Consider the following 22,558-nt stretch of genomic DNA (forward strand, 5'->3'; position numbering starts at 1 on the left):
TTTTATGTTTTTTTTCATTTGATTTTGTTTATTTAGACAAATACAACACACTTATTACAACTTCATTTAACTTTTTTTTTACGTGACTTATCGAAAAGGGACGAAGCAAGGATTGAAGTAATTCTGCTTATCCAGTCCCGGCCCGATTACAACCAAGGGTTTCACTGCCAGACACACAATCTACATTACTACCTATAATACTACGATAATCATGAAAAAAAAGAAATTTGACCAGGATAACATTTGATTTGAATACATCAATAACAAATAAAGTAGAAGTTTAAATATGATTTGAATAGAGCAATGACTTGAATACAGAAATAACAAATAAAATATTGACAAGATTTTATGTGAGTAATAATGAAAGAAGTCAACACGAAGTGTCACAACCACCTGTTAAAGGAAACGCCTTAGACCGGAAGCATTGCAGAGGCCCCACAGTGAACCTTGTCTTTGTATGGAGAACTGCAACCAGAAAGATGTGTGTTCAGCTTTGCCTCTTCCTCTTCATGTGGACTGTTGGTAAGTTATCTACATTTTAAATTTTAAGAAAGACTTTTCTGATGTATAAATCAAAGGATACCGATGCAGAGATAAATAACATTTTTGCGTGTGTCTGGAATGTTCAAACTTGTTGCCTCTGCGAGACGCTCAAAGAAGCAAGGGAAGCTAGAAATGTTTTGACTTGAATACGGTAAAACTAACAAGCAATTATATGGTACACTGGTTACATAATGTAGTTATTGTTAATAACTACATACTGTTTGACAAGTTTTTTTGTCAAAAGTTTTGATAAGGCAAAGACATAGTTACAGATTTTATGAGCTCCTTGAAGGAACATAAAATGAACATCCTATATTTGGTTAGCTTGTTCATGGAAGTGGACAACTGTGTTTGCCAATTAAATCACTGAGGTTTGTATGGACTAAGCAATTGCAATCACAACTCCAATTCTTAATGGAGTTCTTAATGGAGTTCGGCCAGAAAATTTCAAGAGATACGTATATGTACACACAAAGTAATACGCGTTTGAACAGTTTGGCATATTCAAAACCCTGAGCCAGGCTTTTTTTTCCTCACAAACTGTAGCACTCCCTGTGTCTTTGACATTTAACATTGACACCACAAACCCTAAAGTCTACCAAGGCAACCAAAAAGATTTCTTTGGGTACAAAGTGCTTCAATTCGCATCTGGCTCCAATAAGGGGTAAGTTTGTTTCTTCTTTTGCTTTTTATTCCATGTATTTTTGGGGTTCAATTGACCTTGCTTGTAATTCAAAATACATCAGTCTCTGAGAGATATTTCACCAGTATCACATCTAACTCATCCATACGAGTGTTTTTCTCATCCTTAGAATACTTGTCACCGCACCGCTTTACAATAATGGATCTGGGGCAGTATGCAAACCAGATGATAGCCAAACTACAAAGTGCTTCAACCCACAAGGTACAGTATGCGATGAAGACTGTATGATGCCTTGGAATCACAACGAAGAGACTTTGATTGTTAATGAAACAGCAGAAGCAGAATTCTAAAAAAAAAAATCAGACCAAAGTTCATCATATCTGTATATTTGCAGACTACTTGTGGTTCAATGATCCATTTCATTGACAGGAATGTACCAGTAGAATTCTTCAAAATGTGGAATGACTTGTGAATGATGAGAACTACACTACCGTTCAAAAGTTTGGGGTCACAAAATTGTTTGGGTGACCCCAAACTTTTGAACGGTAGTGTATATATTTATTTAGATAATTATTTATAGATTATATATATAATCTTCTGTGTAAAAAATCTTATAATATATATGTATACTTATATTCATTGATTATATATAATCTTATACAAATATAAGATATAATTTACAATATTTAATTCATAATATTTTATTATAGTAATATTTACACTACCCAAACAATTTTGTGACCCCAAACTTTTGAACGGTAGTGTATATCCACACATTTTATTCATTCTATGTGTTCTATTTTATACTAATAGTAATGCGCAAGCGGTGTGGGGGTCACTATGATTTTTGTAAAATCTGGCTCACGGTGCCTCTCACCTTCAGACGTGCACATGTCAGAGATAATGATAATGGTACCACTGAAATGCTATTGTCACAGGACTCTCATTTGAAGACAAAGAATTACAAGTCAAGCACCTTGGACTGTCCATAGCTGAAGACCCGATACACTCGCAGTTCACTGTAAGAATACCACAAATGATTTATTGCCATATTCATGCCACGCGATTTTCACTTTTGTTTTGTAAATAAATAATCATGTTTTTGCTTCGTGCATTTTTCTTCTGTTTGTTTCTTTGTGATTGTTCACTTTCATGTTTTATGTCTTGTCATAACACCCGTTCTTTGCTTTTTCTGAGAATAATGACATTAACTGAATAGAGATCAAGTGTCAAAAAAGGGGGCAAGAAACCCTACCACAGTTTGTGGTCTCTGTAGTCGCTATTTTCTAGGTCAGGATGCGACCGCTGTTTAGTAGACACACATGCTTACAGAATATTTCGTATCTCATTTCAGTCTCTGTAAATCATCAAACATCGCATTGGGCTTCCTGTTTCTTTAAAAGTGTGTACCAAATTGTCATTGCTCAAAATGTAATCTAGCCACAAATGTTTGATACAACCTTTGTCACCCATGCTCTCATGAAGGTTTGCAGCCCTTACGTGGCTCATGAATGTTATGACAACTCCTACCTGAACAGTGTCTGCTTCAAAGTGACAGAGGATCTTCAGGAGATCACCTCTTTTAAACCGATCTTTCAAGGTAAGTGATGTGAAATGTTAAATCTCTAAACATTGCTACTCATTTTGTCCAAAAAGATTTTCCAGAATTAATGTATTCTCGTTGTAGAATGCAGAAAGAAGACTGTAGATCTCGTCTTCCTCTTTGATGGGTCACAAAGCATGGATGAGAATGACTTTAACAAGAATAAAGACTTCATATTGGACATAATGAATAGCCTCAAAAACACTTCAATCAAGGTTAGTGGCACATCAACAGAGTTGTGATGTTTACAGTGGAAGATTCAAAGACAAACACAATCTGTTCTGTGACACCATTAAAGTTGCCCTGATTTTAAAACAAATTTAGAATAAGGTGAAGCAGTCACCGTATATTGGAGGGGTTTGTATGTCCCAATGATCCTAGGAGTTAAATTGTCAAGGGCTTTATATCTCTGATTGGGCAAACAGGTCCTGAGTTAGGAATCAGACAAAGTATGGCCTCCATGATGAATAAAATGAATGTGCACCATTTACCCTTACCCAGTCCCCTTGAGAGGGGTTGGACTCTCTTCCACTCTGGAGTTGCTCACAGAGCAAGTGTGGGCATACCTATTGGCACTTATTGGGGTATATGTGTCCAGAACATTTTGTGTGAACGCCGTGTTGTACAATGTTTGGGTAGTTTGACTTCAGAGGCTCCACTGTATTTAACACGTGAAGTCATTGTATGTTTTTCAGTTTGCAGCAGTTCAGTTTGCCAGCTCTCACAGAACAGTCTTTGATTTTATTGACTACCAAAATGGAAATGCAGAAAAAAAACTTAGAGCGGAACCTCATATGGAAAGCCTCACCAACACCCACCAAGCCCTCAGATTTGTATTGTAAGTAGTAGGAAAACTGCATGGCAATGGCAACAATTTACTGCGAGATTGTTTTTCAGTGTTAGGACCTGGGAGACTAGTCATGATTAAGGGAAAAGCGAATGTAGCAGTATACAAAAAACCTGCTCCAGGGTTTTCAGGACCTCAGACTGGGGCAAAGGTTTACCTCCCAACAGGATAATGACAAAGGAGTGGCTTCAGGAGAACTCTGTGAATGTCCTTGAGTCGCTAAGCCATCATAGTTGAATCGGGGCAAACATGTCTGGAACACTGGTGGAGCTGGGATTTTTTCCTTGGGGTCTGAGCATAATCTTCAAAAAGATGCACCAACAAAGTATTAAGCAAAAGCTGTGAATACCATATTAATAATATGTGAAAATGTTTTATTCATTTACTTATTTTAGTAAATTGGCAAAAAAGACAGTTTTCTTCACATTGTTTGAGAGTCGAAATTGTAAAACGTTTTGTTCCCTTTTGGAATGAGGCTAAACAATGTGGGAAAACTGAAGGGCAAAATCGAGAGACAAAAGAAAATTGTAGTATTTCTTTTTGCAATTTAACATACAGTACAGTCATACAATACAGTCATAAATATTATTCTTTTGGGAATTATGAACCGAAACACAATTTGTACCTTTTTTCCCCCCAACAGGACAAACCTCTTTGAAAATAAACATGCTGGAGCCTCATCCGATGCAATCAAAGTTCTGGTCCTAATCACAGATGGAGATCCAAGTGACGAAGATGAAGACGCAAATTACGTTATCAACACCTATACTGAAAAACGTATCATTCGATTTGTTATTGGGGTCAGAGAATTTCTGTTTATTGTTGAGAACAGTGAAAACATGTATCGTTTGGTTGAACAACTCCCATACTAAATTTGAATTCAAATTGGACAAGTTGCATTGAGTCAAAACGAATATAATAAATATATGTTCTTTGTTTTTGCTGTGGTTTCAGGTCAAAATTATAAGCCTAAATAAAGTGAAGGCTATTGCCTCAGACCCAAAGGACAAATATGCTTATAAAATTGAGAATTATGAAGGGCTCACAGGATTACTGGAAAACTTTCAAGAACACATATTTAACATAGAAGGAGACAACAAAGTTGCTCGGGCCCAAGACATGAACAATGAAATGTCGCAGAGGGGATTCAGTGCGGCATTCTACAAGGTAAGCGACCTCTATCAATGGGGAAGTCAAGTCACCCTAACCCTAACCCATTACAGGACACCTTGATTCTGGGTTCAGTGGGATCAAACAGCTGGCGTGGTGCTCTGTACGAACGGCAAGCTCAAATGGAGACAGAGATTGAAGATCCGCAAATGCAGATGGACTCTTACATGGGTAATGGTTCTTTCTTTATCATTTATGCTAGTGCGGTATAGGCTATACTAGTTAGACACATTAGCGTCCATGTGGAGGTTGAAAATCCCTTGGATCCTTTTTATAGCGAAACCTTCATTTAGTCACAATCCAAGTCAACATCCCTCGACTTTGTGATTCTTAACCCTCCACCGACACATCAAATGAAATGCTTCTGCCACATGTGGTTCCTGCAGAGGTTCTGGGTTTGACTCTGCTCGGGCCTTTTTCCAGGCACTCATTCCATAGTCCAAAATCCTGCATTTTAAGATAATGGAATTATAAACGGCCCAAAGGTTCACAATTTTGGGAAGTTTGAGGGTCCATGTGAGTTTCAGTCATACTGTATATGTACCTTGCCCAGCCCTTCCATGACCCTGAACTGGATAAGCGGGAGAAAACAAATAAACACTGTACCTTCTATTTTAAGGGCCAAACTGTTACAATAAAACAATTGTTAAAGGTTTGAATGACCAGTAGATGTTAAAATTCCCAACTGTCATACAAAAAAAAAACTAAGGAACAATAAAATCCAACACCCATTGATGACCTGTGAAATATAAATTGCTTGCATTGCCGAGAGGAGCCAGAAGCTTGATTCTTAGTTTTTTACAATGCTCGTAATTGTCGTACATGAATGTATAAATTAAAAGCTGCATAGTCAAATATAAAAGATAATGGTTATACATTCCCTCCCTTAATTGATGATGCGCAAGGTAGCAGATGAAGTGGCAAACACGCACAAATCCATGTTGTCACCCATGTCCAACTTCCCTGTAACAACATTAGCAGATTTAAAAAAATAAAAGCACTTATAACCTGACTACCAGTAGTCATATTTGTAGCATTCAACATTCCAGTAATGTATAACCTGTAATGTGTATTTTCTTGCAGGATACTCCGTTTCTGTGGGACAGGTGAATGGGGTTCCACTATATTTCACAGGTGCACCAAGATTTGAGCATGTAGGACAAATCGTACTTTTTGCGCGCAATGGGAACAGCTGGAATGTAAGCCAACGAATAAACGGGGAGCAGGTTGGTGAAATTCACAGAATTTATTGTATGTAGTCAAGTATTATGCATAAAAAAAAGAACATTTTTTAATTTGACTTTAGAAAAAAATGATTTTAAAATTCAAAAAGACAACGGAGTAGTTCGTAGCCTCAGAAAAGAACCTAGAGAAATAAAAGTTAAAGTCCCACTGATCGTCACACACACATCTGGGTGTGGTGAAATTTGTCCTCTGCATTTAACCCATCCCCATGTGATTTTGATCCATCCCCCGGGGGAGAGGGGAGCAGTGAGCAGCAGCGGTGCCGCGCTCGGGAATCATTTGGTGATCTAAGCCCCCAATTCCAACCCTTAATGCCAAGCAGGGAGGCAATGGGTCCCATTTCTATAGTCTTTGGTATGACCCGGGCGGGGTTTGAACCCACAACCTTCCAGTCTCAGGGCGGACACTCTACCACTAGGCCACTGAGCTGGCCATATGCCTCTTTCAAAACACCCATTGCTTTTTAGAATTTTTACGTAAAAGCCGTATATTTGTTTTCCAAAATGTCCATGCAGATTGGTTCCTACTTTGGGGCAGACCTTTGCACTGTAGACGTGGACTCGGACGGTAACAGTGATTTTCTCCTGGTGGGAGCACCACTGTTTTACCACCCTCAGGAGAAGTCTGAGGGACAAATCTACGTCTACACGCTAACTGATGAGGTGAGCTGGAATGCGAATTAAGAACTAATGAATCGATGAATATGCTTAAAAGGTTGCTTTCTCCAGATGCTGCTAAAACGTGAAATAAATGTAACCCAACCTGCCAAGGGGAGATTTGGTACCAGCATAGCCAGTCTTGCAGATCTGAATGGAGACGGGCTGCGAGATGTTGCAGTTGGGGCTCCTCTTGAGGATGCTAATGCGGGGGCAGTGTACATCTACTTTGGGGACAGACACCAAGGGATACGCAGTGTTTATAGTCAGGTGAGACATACTGTTTGTATAACACTGTAACTTGGAGGGACTGTCTTTGGTTAATACAAGTCAGACAACTGCTGCAACTTCCTGTCTGAAACAGTTAACTCCACCATCCTTTAGTTATTAAGAGTTGCTATTTTAAACCATCCCTTGACTGGACATACGATTAGGTACACTTGCAGAAGTCCAAAACAGATCAATATACTGTTCGCTGTGACAACAGCAATATAGAGAGCAGGCACTATATTGAGAGCAGTGTGTTAATTATCATCCCTGAAGTTAGCTGTAGGATAGAAACACTGGATCATACTTTATGTGAACAGATTGAGCGTATTGCCCTGTGATTGGCTGGCAACCAGTTAGGGTGTACCCCGCCTACTGCCCGATAACCGCTAGGCTAGGTTCCTGACCCCTGTGGAGACAAGCGGTACGGAAAATAGATGGATGGACATTGAGCATATACAACACTGCGAACTAAAACCACAATAAAAACCTTGTTTTAATTGTTTAACCACAATAAAAAAACAGTTTTTTTTATTAAAACTGCTTTGAGTATCATTAAAATGTTGCATTATCTTTGGAAAGTTGGACTCATTGATACAGCTATTGTATTGGATCTCTATGTTCCTGGACAATGAATTTGCAGTATTAATACATATCAGAAATGTATCTCCCATTCCAGAGAATCTTAGGGCGGGAAATAAAACACGGGATGAGATTCTTTGGGCAGGCCATAAACGGAAACATTGACCTCGGAGATGATGCTCTACCAGACATTGTTGTTGGGTCCTACGGAGCAGCTGTTGTCTTAAGGTATGAATATCATATGTTAGGGTTGATAGCTCTAACATCATATTCTGCTACTGTGAAGACCTGTATATGGGCAACCTGTTATTATTCTGCCAATCATCAGTTGAAATGGTGATAGTTTTTCCGAATATAATTCCTCGATATACAGTACATGTCGCTGGCGTCTGGCAACTCGTTAGATTGGTCAAATTGCAACACCCATGTGTCGACTGACCAGTAGGATAGCTTTGTGAAAAGGCCGGTGCCAGAGTCAAACCCTCTGAAATGTGAGGCAAACATGCTAACCAGTGTTCCACCGTGCTGCCATAAATTTATGATAACTTAACAATAACTAATAAATGAATAATACCGTAAATTCCGGACTATAAGCCGCACCGGACTATAAGCCGCACCAGCTAAAATTGGGGGATATTTTAGTTTTTTTCTTATATAAGCCGCACCGGACTATAAGCCGCACGTGCACACGCATTTTTTTTACAAAGAAAGACCGTTCACAGAAAGCCTTTTTAAAGTTTTTATAACATACTTTAACAGGTCTTTCTAAACATTGCCTGTGACGAAGAGTTTAGAGCCCTTTGACGCAGGTCACCTAGCGTGCATTCCTACTAAAGCTCATAATAGTCACAAGCAACACAGCCAGAATAAGCAGCAGCCATAGTAGTGTTTCAAAATAGTATTTTTGTTGTTGTTTTTTTCTTCAAGATACCGCAGTGTATAAAAGTGATCAAGTCATCACAAAAATCACGAAAAAAAATCCTTATATAAACCGCACCTGACTATAAGCCGCAGGGTTCAAAATTTTGGGAAAAAGTCGCGGCTTATAGTTCGGAATTTACGGTACATTTGAATAAAAAATATAAAATTATATAATATATAACATATAATAATATTTCTATGTATATAACTATAAATATATAATAAATAATAAAATTGATAAATTAACGATAACTCTTAAAATTCTTTACCAATTTCGACATGAATTAACTTGTTAGAAACAGCAGAAAAGCTGTTCTAATACCAGTCATGTGAGTAATTTTATAATCAAGCTTTCATACATTCACTTCAAAGGTAAGACGAAATGTTTTTTTTTTTCAGAAATAGAGATAAGCAAAAATCAAAAACGTCACCACCAATAGCAATGAACTTAATTTAATGAAGCTTAATTTAGATTGTTTTTTTCGATCAAATTGTTCAACAGAGTGAAATTGATTGAGGCATAATTAAAAGCTTTGAAAACAAATATTGATGTTGAAAAATTAAATTGTCATATTTGTATAGGATAAAAGAAATATAGGCTAATCTTCTATTTTGGACATTTTCAAATCCGACTCCAGAGGAGTAGTGGCTCATCAATCGTGAAACTCACCACACATCACTGTTTCAGAACCTGAACACTGTTTATATCCTCATTAAAAGTATTCAATGGGTACCCAATAAGTTTGCTGTATGCAATAAGTATGTACATCTAAAATCTCCCCCCCTCTTGTTTATTCCAGGTCCAGGCCCATTGTTAATGCTATAGCTCATCTGTCTTTTCAGCCAAAGGAAATTAGCATTGACCAATTTGACTGCTCGACGAACACAGACACGATTTTACCCATGGTTAACTTAACAGTCTGCTTTGGAATAGTAGAAACAACAAAGAGTAAATCAGGTAAGAATGATGACCCCTTAAATTAAAAAATGCAAAATTCCAGCACTAGCTCTGTTGTTTTAATTACTGTATCAAATTTCACAGTGGTCATTTTGACATTGTAAACAAATAGCAAATAGAAGGGCAGATCAACTTACCAGGGACATATAAAAGTATAGAATTATTTTCCACATTTTAGATTTGGTGAGTTTCAGGACAAAGTTGTTGGCAGGATTTATTGTTCACATTAATGCAGCATTAATAGAGCAAGTTCCCTGATAAGAATGGCAGCGTCTCTCTGTTTGTTGACATCCATGAATCAGGAAGTAGTTTGCTAACTCATCAACATTTGAGTAGGCAAACATGATTATGGTACACCAGCTTTTTTTTTGGTCGCTTTCCTTGGTGGAGGGCTCCACTTGACTAAGTTATGTATGGTCATTATTCGCAGGCAAAATACAACAGATGCATCAAATAATTTGCCACAACAAGGGTAACATTGTTCAATTGGATTGACCCTGTCAGAGAGTAGTAGTAATAGTAGTAGTAGTAATCATAATTCTTGTATGTAGTTTGCAGTAGTGTAGAAATGTGCTGCATCATAATGAGAGCTGTTCCTAATATGCTTTACTGTCTGATGTGGTAACGACAGTATTAAACATCACGCTCAATATGTACTACAGTTGTAACTGCAACTTGGTATTCTTTAAAGTAGATAAGGCCATGCATACAATTAAGTCAATTAAGTTAGTACTGCATTTTGGTAAAGGTACGGGGTCGGTTAATGACCAATCACAGCTCAGCTTGCAAACATCACATGACTAAATTGAGACAACTGGTGAGCCGCGATTGGTTGTTAATTGAGACCTGGCAACTGTTATGTGATTTTCAGTCGAGAGTCAAAATGGCCGCCCCTTAAGATGTTTAAAAAAGGGTGGATTTTGCCACTTGATTCATATTCCGCAAACACAATATTAATCAGAATATTGTATTGAGACATGAGGTTGCATAGAACATTTTGAGGAAAATAAATAATCAATCAATCCATCATCAATCAATTTGTAATGAGGCTTGCATAAAACGTGGCAAAATAAAGTAAAGCACTGTGAATACTTTGTGCATGCACTGTAATCCAAAAACTTGTGTCTGCAGGGTCCACAAAGTTAGGACTAAACATTTCATACATGCTTGATGTGGATCCAATGAGACAATCACATCGAGGTTTCTTCAGTCAGAGTGACAGTAAATCAAGAAGTCTTACTTTCACCTATGAATTGCTGGAGAAAGACAAATGCTTCCTGTACCTCATCTACATGCCAGTATGAATGCATTCATGCAATTACTCCTGTATTCTAAAAATACTTTTCTGATCTAGTAAGTATGTCTCAGTTGTACTTTTCCCCTCCTAGAAATGTGTGAAAGACACACTGTCACCTCTCAGCATCAAATTAAACTTCTCCCAGGTGGACAGTCAGCATGCAGATGTTGTCCTCAATGCAGATGGCAAAACACAAGCTGTAGTCGAGGTAGCAGCTGTGACATCACTGATGTATATTTTCATTTTAGCATGCGTTAATAGTATGTTCTGATCCTTTCAAACTATACATGCAGGTCCCTTTTGAAAGAAAGTGTAAAAAGAATGACACCTGTATTGCTGAAATTGAAGTGGACTTCAACTTCTTGTAAGTATATCTTGCAAGTGCAGCACAGCATATTCATACATTTAAAATATATGCTGTATCCTTTAGGACTCCAACATTACTGGTGGCTGAAGAATCTTACTTTAACATGTCCATTACAATAGCCAATCATGGTGACGACTCATACAACACCAGCTTGACTATGTACTACCCCCCAGGCCTCTCCTACTCCAGGATGGCTCAAATTCTTACACAGGTATAACTGCCAAAAAATATTGATCACAAAAGACCAAGTTGAATATATCAGTATGAATATTATACATTTAAAACAATGACAGGCCACAAGACGAACGCCCCACAATTGCGATGATCTGGAAGAAGTATTTGACAAAACAATATGTGGAATCAGCCTTCCTGTGTATCGCAGCAGATCAACCGTGAGTTCAACTTAAGCACAATTTAAGCACGCAACCTCATGACATAGCGAGCAAAATTGAACCACATGTCCAACGAAATGTCCGTGGGCCCAAAAAAGCACAAGTGTCCTCATAGATTTGTTGCATAATACGATTGGAAAAACGGAAAATGATTTAGCCATAAAGCCGCACTTAAACTCACTTGAATATGCACCTATAATTTCTTTCATTGAACTGTTTCTTTCTGCTTGTCTAACGTCATTCTTTTTTTCTACATGTGAAGGCAACATTTCAGAGCTCTTTCCAAATCTCCACCAATTATCAATGGAATGACACTATTGCAATTAGTGTGGTTGCGAAAAGGTAGATGTCTTTGCTATGGTTTTACTCATATTTTAACATTTTCTGACTCTTTAAAAATGTCTGCCTGTTTTGTATTCTCAGTGATAATAACAACTCCACCATGTCTAACCTGACCAAGATGCTTCCAGTACAATATGAAATAAAAATGGCAATAACAGTGTAAGTCCTTATTAACAGGATTGTTACCTTGTGAGACTTGTGCTTTTCCTATACATACAGAGTTCATGGTCTCTTTCCGCCATATTTACAATCAGTAAATGGAAGGGGTCGTGACTTTTGGCTCGTCACTCACATGATTTGTGTCGCAATTTGTAACGCAGATGCACTTTCTGACGCAACCTTATACCAACCTTTATACCTGGCCAACCTTTATACCCGGCCTTAGAATCGGCAGTAGTTGGGCAATGGCACAGGGGTCGAGAATCAAACTAGTAAATGAAAAAAAGAGAAATATAAAAAATACATTTCAATATAAAATGTGCACTGTGCAGTGGGTGAAATCAGTCGGTGTAAAACTAGAAGCTTAGCACAAGCTCTAGTTAGCTTCGCACTAACCAGCAAATAGAACGAAACAACAAATGGATTAAAAAATGACCAAAAACAATAAGCAGTTCTGGAAATGGATTTATGGTTGACTCAAAAGACCCTGGGATCATCCTTTATATACCTACTGCATTGTTTTTTGTTTCAGAAAAGAGGACACCACCACTTATGTGAACTTCACAGAAGAGGACACAGGCCCCAAAAAGATGTTTATTATATATAAGGTGAAACCAATCATTTAACTATAGGTAGACATCTATTTAAACATGAGTTGATTACGGCAACAAGTACTGCTAACATCGGAGGTTAATATTTACTATCATGACTTCATACTAGCAACTTGACCACTTTAGAGGTGCGGGTGAGAGGTTGAACTTAAATTTTTGATGTATTTTTAGCACATAGATGCTGTCACGCCAGGATACCAGTTTCCTTTCCACATCCTTGTTAAAAATGCACATTCACTCTTGGCAGGTGGATAACCCTGGCTGGAAAGCCTTTCCTGTGAATGTGTCTCTGAGCTTTCCAACTAAACTCCAATACAACTTTGAATTTGAAAATTATCAAGTCTTTGTACATCAGGTAACTTTCATAGTTCCACCAAACCGATAGCTGTCTGCATGTTGACATTTACATTAGTCTTTATTCAATTGTATCTTTTTTCTCAAGAACAAAAGTCAGTGCAAAAACATGACTGCAATCAATTCTGAAGTAAGTCAAATAAATCTCACAGTTGTCCATTTACAAATGATGTTAACTCAAACTGATTTCTCCCTTCGTTTTTAGTATTGTTCCCCAGAAAAACACTGCAAAATCATTGAGTGTGACACTGTCATGCTGGAGAGTGCATCGTCCACCGAGTTTGTATTGTCTGGAGATGTACAATTTAGCAATCTTGAGGCGCGTGTGCAGGTAAGTACTAATTTCCTTCATGCACTCACACAGACAAGCTATGCCACACGTAGCTAATCTGGCAACTGATAAAACTCCCACTTTGCAGAATAAGGCATTTCTGGAAAGATATACTGGGGACATTGGAGAGGTTAAGTTCAAAAGCATGATCCACCTTGATTATGACCAACAACGATATGTACTGGATTCCTCTTATGAACAAGAGGTATGTTTACATCAATCTGGCTCCAGGTAGCATTTTTGACATTACTGCTATGCTAATGATGTTCAAATGGTCACACTGTGATGCAAAGACTAAAGGACTGTCACATGAAAAGTGAGATGCCATGTGGAATGAGAACAACCCCACACAGAAATTGGTGTTTTGCTGGACATATTTGCTCACACAAAAATACCACCAAGTAATCATCATCATAAATCACATACATATACTATATACTTCATTTTTCATCTGTCAACAGACTGAAGTTCACGTTGAGTTCATCATTTCGCCTGATAAACTATTCATAATACTCACGGGAACTGGATTTGGACTTTCACTTTTGATTCTTCTTACCGTCATCATGTACAAGGTGAGTGATCTGAATGTCAGCGGGTAGATTCTACTCATATTCCTCTTCTCATCATTTGTTTTGTGTACAAAGCTGGGATGTTTCAAGAGAAAAACAGTCCAGTATTATCAAGAGCAGGAAGAAGAGGCTGGCCTTCAGATGGGAGCTGCCACTCAGAACAATGGTTGTACCAGCCAGCCCGGAAATGACGTGCCTGCTGAAGAAAAAAATCTTCTTGAAGGCAACCAGCCGGCTGATACTGAGACAGCACCGGAATAAATGACCATGGCTGGACCAATAGTCAAGTAACTCATGGACAAACCTGTATGGATCATTGTCTAGAAAACAGTCATCATATACTGTCATCGAACTGTTCAACTCCCATGATTTGGGGTGATTAATCTATTTTACGTGGTGTTTCTTACTGGTTGAGTTGACGTGTCTGGACGATCTTTGCTGGGTTAAAGTTTTTTTTTCCCTCAGCCCCAGGATGAAATGTGGTTCTGCTGAGCACATGACTTGCCTTTTAGCCAATGAAGGATAGAGCAGCAGATCTATATAACCCCGGATGACATGAGTGATGCAATTTTCCAGTAATCATTGTATTGTATGTACTGTATAGGCAATTATTGAAAGTAATGACTCTGTCAAGCACTAGACATCATAGAATTTTAATTTTCTTATTTAAAAAAATATAGGTATTCTGTCCAAAATGATATTTGCAAATGATAACAGACGTTTTAGTCCTATTGGATTCATTGAGCTGCAACTGAGGTATTTCAAGGCTCAGTGAGTGGTTGGTGCAAAGCTTGTCTGGTTGAATGTACAAGCTCACCCATTGTCTCGTGCTCTCATATAGTGACAGAAAAGCCAAGGTTGGAAATTTAGCTGATGGAAATCAAGTTCTTTGACAGTGTCTGGACTTCACTTTAGAGTTGGCGTGAAATGCTTGGCTATCTGAGAATGAACTGAGGTGACTCGTATGTGAAATTTGGATACATCCCTTATGTGTTTGGTATGTCAATGCATATCATGGACACATCAGAGCCTACATCACACAGCAGACTTGGGTGCACTGTGTCCCCTATGTAGGTGGAACTGGAGAAGTTGGCTTCGGCCAAGGAGGTATGGACATGAGTTAGACTACTGCGCCTACAGAATTGGCCTTGTTAAGTGGAGAATATTGGATGGACTGATGTGTGAAAATTTACACTGAATGTCAAAATAACAGATCTGAAATTCCGGTTTTACAGCAACAAGGTGAAAAATCGTAACCACACAAAAATAAAAAAAATACCAGTCAAAAATCTTCATTATGCTGCTTCAAAGTTGTTGATTTGTTGGGATGTCAACTGACCGTTGTCGGCAAAATAATAACTGTCATCATGATGAATTCAGATCACATGCATATAGTTTTACAATAAATAGGTATACAGTAGAACCCCGGATCTCAATGCTAATTCGTTCTAGAAGGATCGTCAAGAAGAAAAGTCAACGCGTTCCGAAGCAATTTGTCCAATTTTGTCTAAAACAGAACATAAGACCACAAAAACAATGAAAATACTTTACAGCAAAATCCTGGAGCACAGCCTTACATGGTCCATAAGCAGCGTCTAATGTGTTGGACATTTAAATTACAAATACTGATATCAAAATAAATTAAAATGACAAAACGTACATATCCGTGGTAGAAGAGCATTAGTCCTGGAAATAATGTTCCAGAAGCAATTCAATGTGAATGAAAAGATGGCTTTTATTTACAAATACCGTGTGACGAATGTAAAAGCACACAGGCACTCATTGCTCTCGTGTCATTGCGAATGTGCGGAAGTTGAGCAAGTGTGTTGCATCTCTGAAAAAGCTCCCGCATTAAAGCTTGCTCTTATCCAGATTCAGGACCCAGCCTCTTAAATATAACATAAAGCAGCTCTCTTTTTACAGTTGTTATAGCGTGAACTCAAATCTTCAGCGTGCACCCCCGTGATCTTGACGTCTAGCGCGTGCAGCTTTCCGGAAGCGAACCGCACACGACCACAGTGGTTTAAAACAACGTTTACAAAGTGTTGTTCGAGATGAGAGGCAAACACAGACATTTTGCGTCGAAAACCGAAAAATATGTCAACTACCGACGTGGTCGACTTCTGGGGTTCCACTGTATCATTGAGATACTAAGCATGAGTGGCCTCTTACCTTATGTGGTCAAAGGGAAAGTCAACCCCCAGATTTTCTCTGTAACAATGTTCTGTCCAATAAAACAAGTCAGAACACAGTGTTCTGATTGTTTTGTTTGTGGAATATGAATTAGACAGGCAAAATATGTTTTTATCCATTTTACCTCTCGCTGTGGCCTGACAATGACATCACAGGTTGCCTGTCTCAGGTCGCAACCAATCACAGCTTATTATATGCTTTTACATGCTGACCAGAAGTTAAGGCCATCATGCCATGCGAGAGTCCATTGCAGATGAAGAGTTTTATTTGTGTGTTGCTCAAACCTCATTGAGTGTCTTGGTTATTTCTGAGCTGTAGTTCTAGCTCACGTAATCGCAGTTTGTGTTCATTCATCTGTGTCCTAAAATGTAGAATGACAATCACAGGTAAGTCAACTGCACGTTTCAACATTAATTTTGTGTCTGAATTTGTCAATATTGTGTAATGGATTTTATTCCCTATGAATTTAAGGCTCAATAGGTGACAGATTGCATTTCTCAATCATGTCCACAATCTGAAAGCACGCATTGAATAGAAGGACAGAAGAAAATTCTCACTGGTTTGTATGAAAGTTCGTCTTATCACAAGTAGTAATGATTGGGCCGAACAGGCAACCTTCTGATCCTCTAACCAATAAATTACTCATTAAATGAATTCCATATCTTGTTCAGTTCTTACGTGAGATGTTGAATTCTGGCTTCAAAGGCCTTTGTAATGTTTGTTGCCTCATCCTTTGAGCGTTGAATACTTCTTTGCTGGGCTGCGAGGAGATGCATCCTCTCAGCCTGTAAATTACGGCTTCTCTCCTCCAGCATCAGTATTTGTGCGTTGAATGTCTGCTCCTTCAACTTGCACTCTTGCTCCATCTGCATTATCTGGGAATGGGCAGCAGAACAAAAAGGATTCTTATATTCAAACGGAAAAAGGTTGCAATAACTTTTTTTTAATGTGTTGGTGAATTAAAAACAAATCTGCTTCATGTGAATTCTGAATAAATAGTAATCCAAAAGAAATAAATTAACATAACACAGTGGAGCCTTTATTATAGTGTTAGTCTTGCATTGGGGAAATTAGTTGCACACATACATAAGAATATCAAAGAATGAAAAGAATCTATGAACATAATTCCAACATCTGGGAAAATAATGAACAGAATCAGAGCAGCAATTTATGCGGCAACTGTAAAAGAAATGAATTTATGCAGTAATCATACAGAATATGATTCAACTCATCCTAGATTCATCCCACAAGTTGGTACCAGAATGTAAAAAAACAGGCACATCGTCATTTTCGTGCTAGGGCAATGGACTGGTCCAGCAGTAATGTGTTAATTTCGTAGATGTGCTATGTCTGACTGGGGGTACTTGCCGTGCTCCTTAGCATATCTGCAAATTTGGAAACTAAAAGTAGACTCAAAGCAGATCTAACTGGTGAAACACGTGGTGAAAAGCAATTTTGGTGTATTTGATTTAGGCACAGGCAGACACATTTTTTTCTAGGTCATAGCAGTAGTATTTGATTGAAAGCTTACATTCAAGCGGTGTGCAATTTCAGCACATTCTGCAGACATGTTTGATAGCAGAGAAATGTTCTGCTATAGTTTATTGATTAAATTTATTGTACTTTGTGTTGTTTTATTTAACTGTCCTTTAAAAACTTGAAACAATTTACCTGATTTTTGGTCTTGTTTTGATTCAGCAAGGTTCTTCTCTGAAGTTCATCAATCTCCCTGCGGAGTTGCATGTTCTCCTGTTGCAGCTGGAGTCGCTCCTCACTGATACGGTCAAACTCCTTCCGAGCTGCGGCCAAACTGCTCTGCAGACGATGTATTTCCTCCTGACTGCACAGCAGCTCTTCATTGTTGCTGTAGATGGGAGAAAAAGACAACCGCTGCCTGTGGCTGACTTGGTGTCATGTAGCTTGGAAGCAAGCTGTAACAATTAAATAATAAAAAAAGAACACTCACTCACTCAATTTCAAACTTTTTTACTTTGCTTTGAGCATTTTGCAGAGTGGCGCTCATGTCGTCTCTTATCCTCTCTGCATTTAGGCATCTCAGCTCAAGAGCATTGATCTTTTCAAGGTGTTGCTCTGTCCGGTATTTTGTCATCTGAAAGAAACACAAAATGCAAAACTTGTCACACGTAAAACCTTAAAATACACACAAAAAAATCTTCCAACTTCCATTTCATGCATAGTACCTTCTCCAGTTCCTTCTCAACCGCTTTTTTGTCTTGCTTGCACCTCTCGATTTGAATGTCTTTGATTGCACACTCCTGGAGAGAGTTGGGGCGAGTTACAATAAGAGAGAGCAGTGTAGAGGTTGTACACTGACTGGAACATCAGTTGAGATGAGAGCAAATTAAATCTCAAAGGGTTTTACCGTTTGCAAATGGGACAACTCTTCTATTATTTGCAGGAGTTCAACGTTGCACTGCTCTCGCACATTATCTACCTGGTAAATATACGTCATAGTTCACTCAGTTAATAAATATCATATATATATATTATATATATATATATATATATATATATATATATGGTATAATATGGTGTACACACACACACACACACACACACGCAATTTCTTCCATGCATGTGTACCTCCTTCCTGGTGCGGACAGCAGCTTCCTGGATTAACTGTTGGATGGCCTTATCTTTACTCTCCAGATCCATTGTCTTCTGCCCCTCTTTAACCAATGCCTGAAAGGGGAAACACACACACACACACACACACACAATCATTGCTTAAAGGAAGAGAAAACTTGAACAACTTTTAACTTTTTCAACTTTTTCAATTTGTTAATGTTTTAGCAAGATTGGGGACCCAAGTGCAGGAACACAAACGAGGAGTGCAAATATGGCAAGTTTAATAAAAAGATACATGAATAAGGTACTTCGGTCTTCAAAATGCAAAACGCAACTAAAGTCCAAAATGAAAAAGGGCAGTGTAATCAAAATTCAGGAAAGCAGCTTGGAACTCATGATAGGCCAAATGAAGCGGTGCTTTGGAGCATTCTTGAAGAAAAGTGGGCATGCTAAATGTAGCCCCGAATCGAAGTATGTATTAGGTCAAAATAAAAAAATCATGTGACCGATGACAGACTGGTCATTCCATGTACCATTGCCTCAAATGTAACCCTGGGCAACCTTGTCATTTTCTTAAAGGTAATTGACAAGTCACACTGTGCATTAGAAAATATTTGAGTGCTCATGTACTTAGTGGATGTTTTCATTGTTTTTTTATATACGTATACCTTTTGCAAAAACTGTCAATCAAGTCCTAATCGCGGGTTCGAGGCTCATTTTTTTCAATGTTAGAAGCTCATATTTATTCAGGGTTGCTCATAAACATAATGTTAAATTTATTCCATATTTGCACCACATTATTTCCACTCCACACTTACTGTTAAAAGCACTGTTACACTAGTTTAAAAGTTTGGGGTCACCCAGGAAATTTAGTGTATTCCATGAAAACTAAATTAATTACACAAGGGTTTTCAAGGGTTTTCTCATCATCCATTAGCCTTCTAACACAATTAGCAAACACAATGGACCATTGGAGGGATGGTTGCTGGAAATGGGCCTTTTTACACCTTCGTAGATATTGCAATAATAACCAGTTTGCACCGAGAATCGTCATTTACCACATATTAACGTGAGCAATGTATCAAGTGTATTCCTGATTGTAGTTTAATGTTATCCTCGTTGAAAAAAATACCAATTTGATATTCATAATAAGAACATTTCTAAGCGACCCCAAACTTTTGAATGGTAGTGTACATTCAGCTGCTGCGCTGGGAATTTAACAACTGGAGCTCACACCTTGGTTTGCATTTCATGAAACACACTCATTCTTAAATACAAAACATCCCAATGTGTGTGGTAAATAAATATTCCTGTCTATAACTAAATACCCCTGCGTGCACAGATAGTAAATTTTTGGGTGACATGGCAGACTGCGTTGATTTTATGTTCAAAGACTGAAGCATTGTTACTTCTACTTCAGTATTACCGTATGGGCCCGAATATAAGACAACCCTGATTATAAGACGACCCCCTCTTTTTCAAGACTCAAGTTTGAAAAAAGACTTTTTGAAAACCAGATGTAATTTTTATACAGAAAATAATTACAGTACATCTGAAACAAATGATTATAACAATATATTCGAGAGAAAAAGCATGTTATTTTTCCTCATTCAAATCATGCAAAAACTGTATCACAATATCTGAACATTTAAATATGTAAACTAAAGTGCAATCACATTTGTAAATGAATGGCTTCTGGTTTTACCATTTTCTGTTATCACTTATCTTATTTTCTTCTCTTTTCTTTCTTACCGCTATTTTTTATTTTTCTTCTTCATGCTATCGCTATTTCTATTTTTATTCTTCATGACAGGGGTGCGCTTTGGCCTGGGGAGTTAAGTTCAGTATTCGTTTTAAAGGTATCTGGCGCCATCTAGCGTTGTGAATGGGTGTAATGTCTAGACCCTGAATGTAAGACGACCCCCACTTTTTCAGTCTTATTTCAATGCAAAAACACACCGTCTTATATTCGGGCCAATACGGTATTGACCAGTAGATGTCCCTAATGAGCTTTGAGAAAGGAATCACTTCTTAACACATTTGGACAAAATACAAAAACACTGACCATACAACAAGGAATACCTGGACCAGACAGAAGGGGTTGGAGGGACCTGATTGGGTAACACGAGGGACCGGGTAACTGAACACAAGTGGACACAATATCCTAACAAGACAGACACACAAAGTAACATGAGAAAAGATGAAAAGGAACTCCAAATCACAAACTAAATCAACCAAATCCATGACCACTTTGAAGTGGGAAGTTTTGTTAATTGAAAAAGACACAATCCAGACCTTAACCACATCATGCTTCTGGACTGCCAAAACCTCATCCACCGGCGCACACCCGTGGACTTTGTTCACAACCTCATACGTGTTGTGGTCAAGGGAAGCACATGGGACCTGGATGGTACTGATCTTTGTGTCCAAGACAGGTTGTTCCTCCAACGCATTCCCGAACTCATCATTTATTCTAGGTAGGTATATATAAACAATGTTAAACTCTCCAATTAATTCATCTGTTTTTCGATTGCCTAATCCACAAGAGAGAAAATGGTACAAGAGGTCATTTGCAGGGGAGGCAGACTGTGTCACATGCTTACTTTGCTTCTTGCTGTCTAAGTGTCTGAAGTGGTTGGACATTGTTTTCCTCATGGCACTGAGCCTCTGCTACATCCTCCTCCTAAAAGTTCAATTAAAAGTTGGAAAGTCTTGTTGAAAAGTTTAAATTTACTGTCCTATAAGAACAATTACATATAATGTATCTTTATTCACCTTTTTATTAATCTGCCCTTCAACGCATTCCTGTTGTTCGGTCATTCCATCCGTTTTGTCTATGGCAGTTCTCAGATCATATTTTTAATTTTTGCAGCAAGAGAGACGATTAGTGTAATGTTGCTTTTGTGAATAAAAGTACCTTTCAGTAATGGTCTACATTGTTAATCATAACCACATTGCAGTCATGAAGTGTTGCTTTCTTATTTTTATGCTGTAAACAAACATTTATCTTTCTCTTTCCTTCTCTCTCACTCTCTATATATATATACATATAGCTATGTATTGTATATAAAACATTTTACGTAATGACTTAGCACTGCTCATTAGGTCGTCGTTAAGGCACATAAAGCCGTAACGTAAAGTCACGTCGCCATTGCGTTGAAAGGACAATACAGGAACATAGTGCCTGTGTCAAATGTCGTGTATTTTGCGCGGGCTAACTGACTTATTCAACGAAACATGCAATGTCATTTCCCAGACAAATGTCACCACCTACTGGCAAAAAGCACGTTGCGTTTTCAAGTTTTAAAAGAGTGAGCCTTCGGGTTAGTCATGAAACAAAATTGGGAAACTAGTATTTTTATTTAGACATCGTTATATCTAAACCAGTCGTTTTACTCTTAAAAACATTTATCATATTCGAAGGCAGTTTTTTTTTTTTTAAATAATTTTTTGGTATTGATAGTTTTTTTCTTCTCCATCGTTTTGAAACTTGCAGTCAATTCGTTTCGTGTTGTTCCAAATGTTTCAACACAAACAAGCATAGGCTGGTGACCATGTCTTGCTCACCTTATATAAATCTCCTGGCATCACTACAAGTGATGCATTGAGTCTTAATGTGCAGGTAAAACATTTTCAGATTGTTTGGTCTTCATTAAACAATCACTATGCAAGATACCCCAAAATTTAAGTATTGTCAGCATTAAAAGCTTGGGGTCCAAAGTATTTTTTTTTGCTTGTCAGGACCCTTGTATACAACAATACTTGTCAATAAAAATAAAAAAAAGTAAGCACTTGATTTAGTCGCGCCTTTACCATCACAAGTCATTAATGCTGTAGTGGTTCATGTCCAACTTCAGTGCAAGCAGCCTAGATTCAGTTCCCACTTTGTGACCCTGAACAGGATACGCAGTGTAGAAAT

General features: G+C 38.0%; 2 protein-coding genes across 2 annotated transcripts; one reads left to right on the plus strand and one right to left on the minus strand.

The window, feature by feature from the left end:
* The first annotated feature begins 381 nt into the window (after positions 1-381).
* On the plus strand, positions 382-15,152 carry zmp:0000001082 (integrin alpha-D). Its single transcript, XM_061274314.1, has 29 exons — positions 382-522; positions 1,090-1,207; positions 1,356-1,447; positions 2,125-2,207; positions 2,672-2,786; positions 2,874-3,004; positions 3,485-3,627; positions 4,280-4,436; positions 4,591-4,803; positions 4,860-4,977; positions 5,890-6,032; positions 6,567-6,713; positions 6,780-6,977; positions 7,654-7,784; positions 9,278-9,435; positions 10,567-10,733; positions 10,824-10,940; positions 11,026-11,096; positions 11,163-11,310; positions 11,393-11,491; positions 11,754-11,833; positions 11,915-11,992; positions 12,525-12,600; positions 12,851-12,958; positions 13,046-13,087; positions 13,163-13,288; positions 13,377-13,493; positions 13,750-13,860; positions 13,933-15,152. Exons 1-29 carry the CDS (start codon positions 480-482, stop codon positions 14,116-14,118), a joined length of 3,516 nt encoding a protein of 1,171 aa, XP_061130298.1. The 5' UTR covers positions 382-479; the 3' UTR covers positions 14,119-15,152.
* Positions 12,543-21,495, minus strand: LOC133151187 (sodium channel and clathrin linker 1-like; the record flags this gene model as incomplete). Its single annotated transcript, XM_061273993.1, has 10 exons — positions 12,543-16,411; positions 16,729-16,925; positions 17,722-17,914; positions 18,021-18,160; positions 18,252-18,326; positions 18,434-18,505; positions 18,655-18,753; positions 20,935-21,112; positions 21,243-21,322; positions 21,415-21,495. Coding segments are annotated over 10 exons (1,191 nt in total), but the record flags the coding sequence as incomplete, so codon positions are not given.
* Between the last annotated feature and the right edge of the window lie 1,063 nt (positions 21,496-22,558).

This window comes from Syngnathus typhle, linkage group LG3, assembly GCF_033458585.1.
Source record: "Syngnathus typhle isolate RoL2023-S1 ecotype Sweden linkage group LG3, RoL_Styp_1.0, whole genome shotgun sequence".
NCBI lineage: Eukaryota > Metazoa > Chordata > Actinopteri > Syngnathiformes > Syngnathidae > Syngnathus > Syngnathus typhle.

Coding starts and splice junctions, on each gene's coding strand:
- zmp:0000001082 (XM_061274314.1), top strand. CDS start 480: ATGTGTGTTCAGCTTTGCCTCTTCCTCTTCATGTGGACTGTTG. Junction 4,437..4,590: donor TCATTCGATTTGTTATTGGG/GTCAGAGAATTT, acceptor CTGTGGTTTCAG/GTCAAAATTATAAGCCTAAA. Junction 11,097..11,162: donor GAAGTGGACTTCAACTTCTT/GTAAGTATATCT, acceptor TGTATCCTTTAG/GACTCCAACATTACTGGTGG.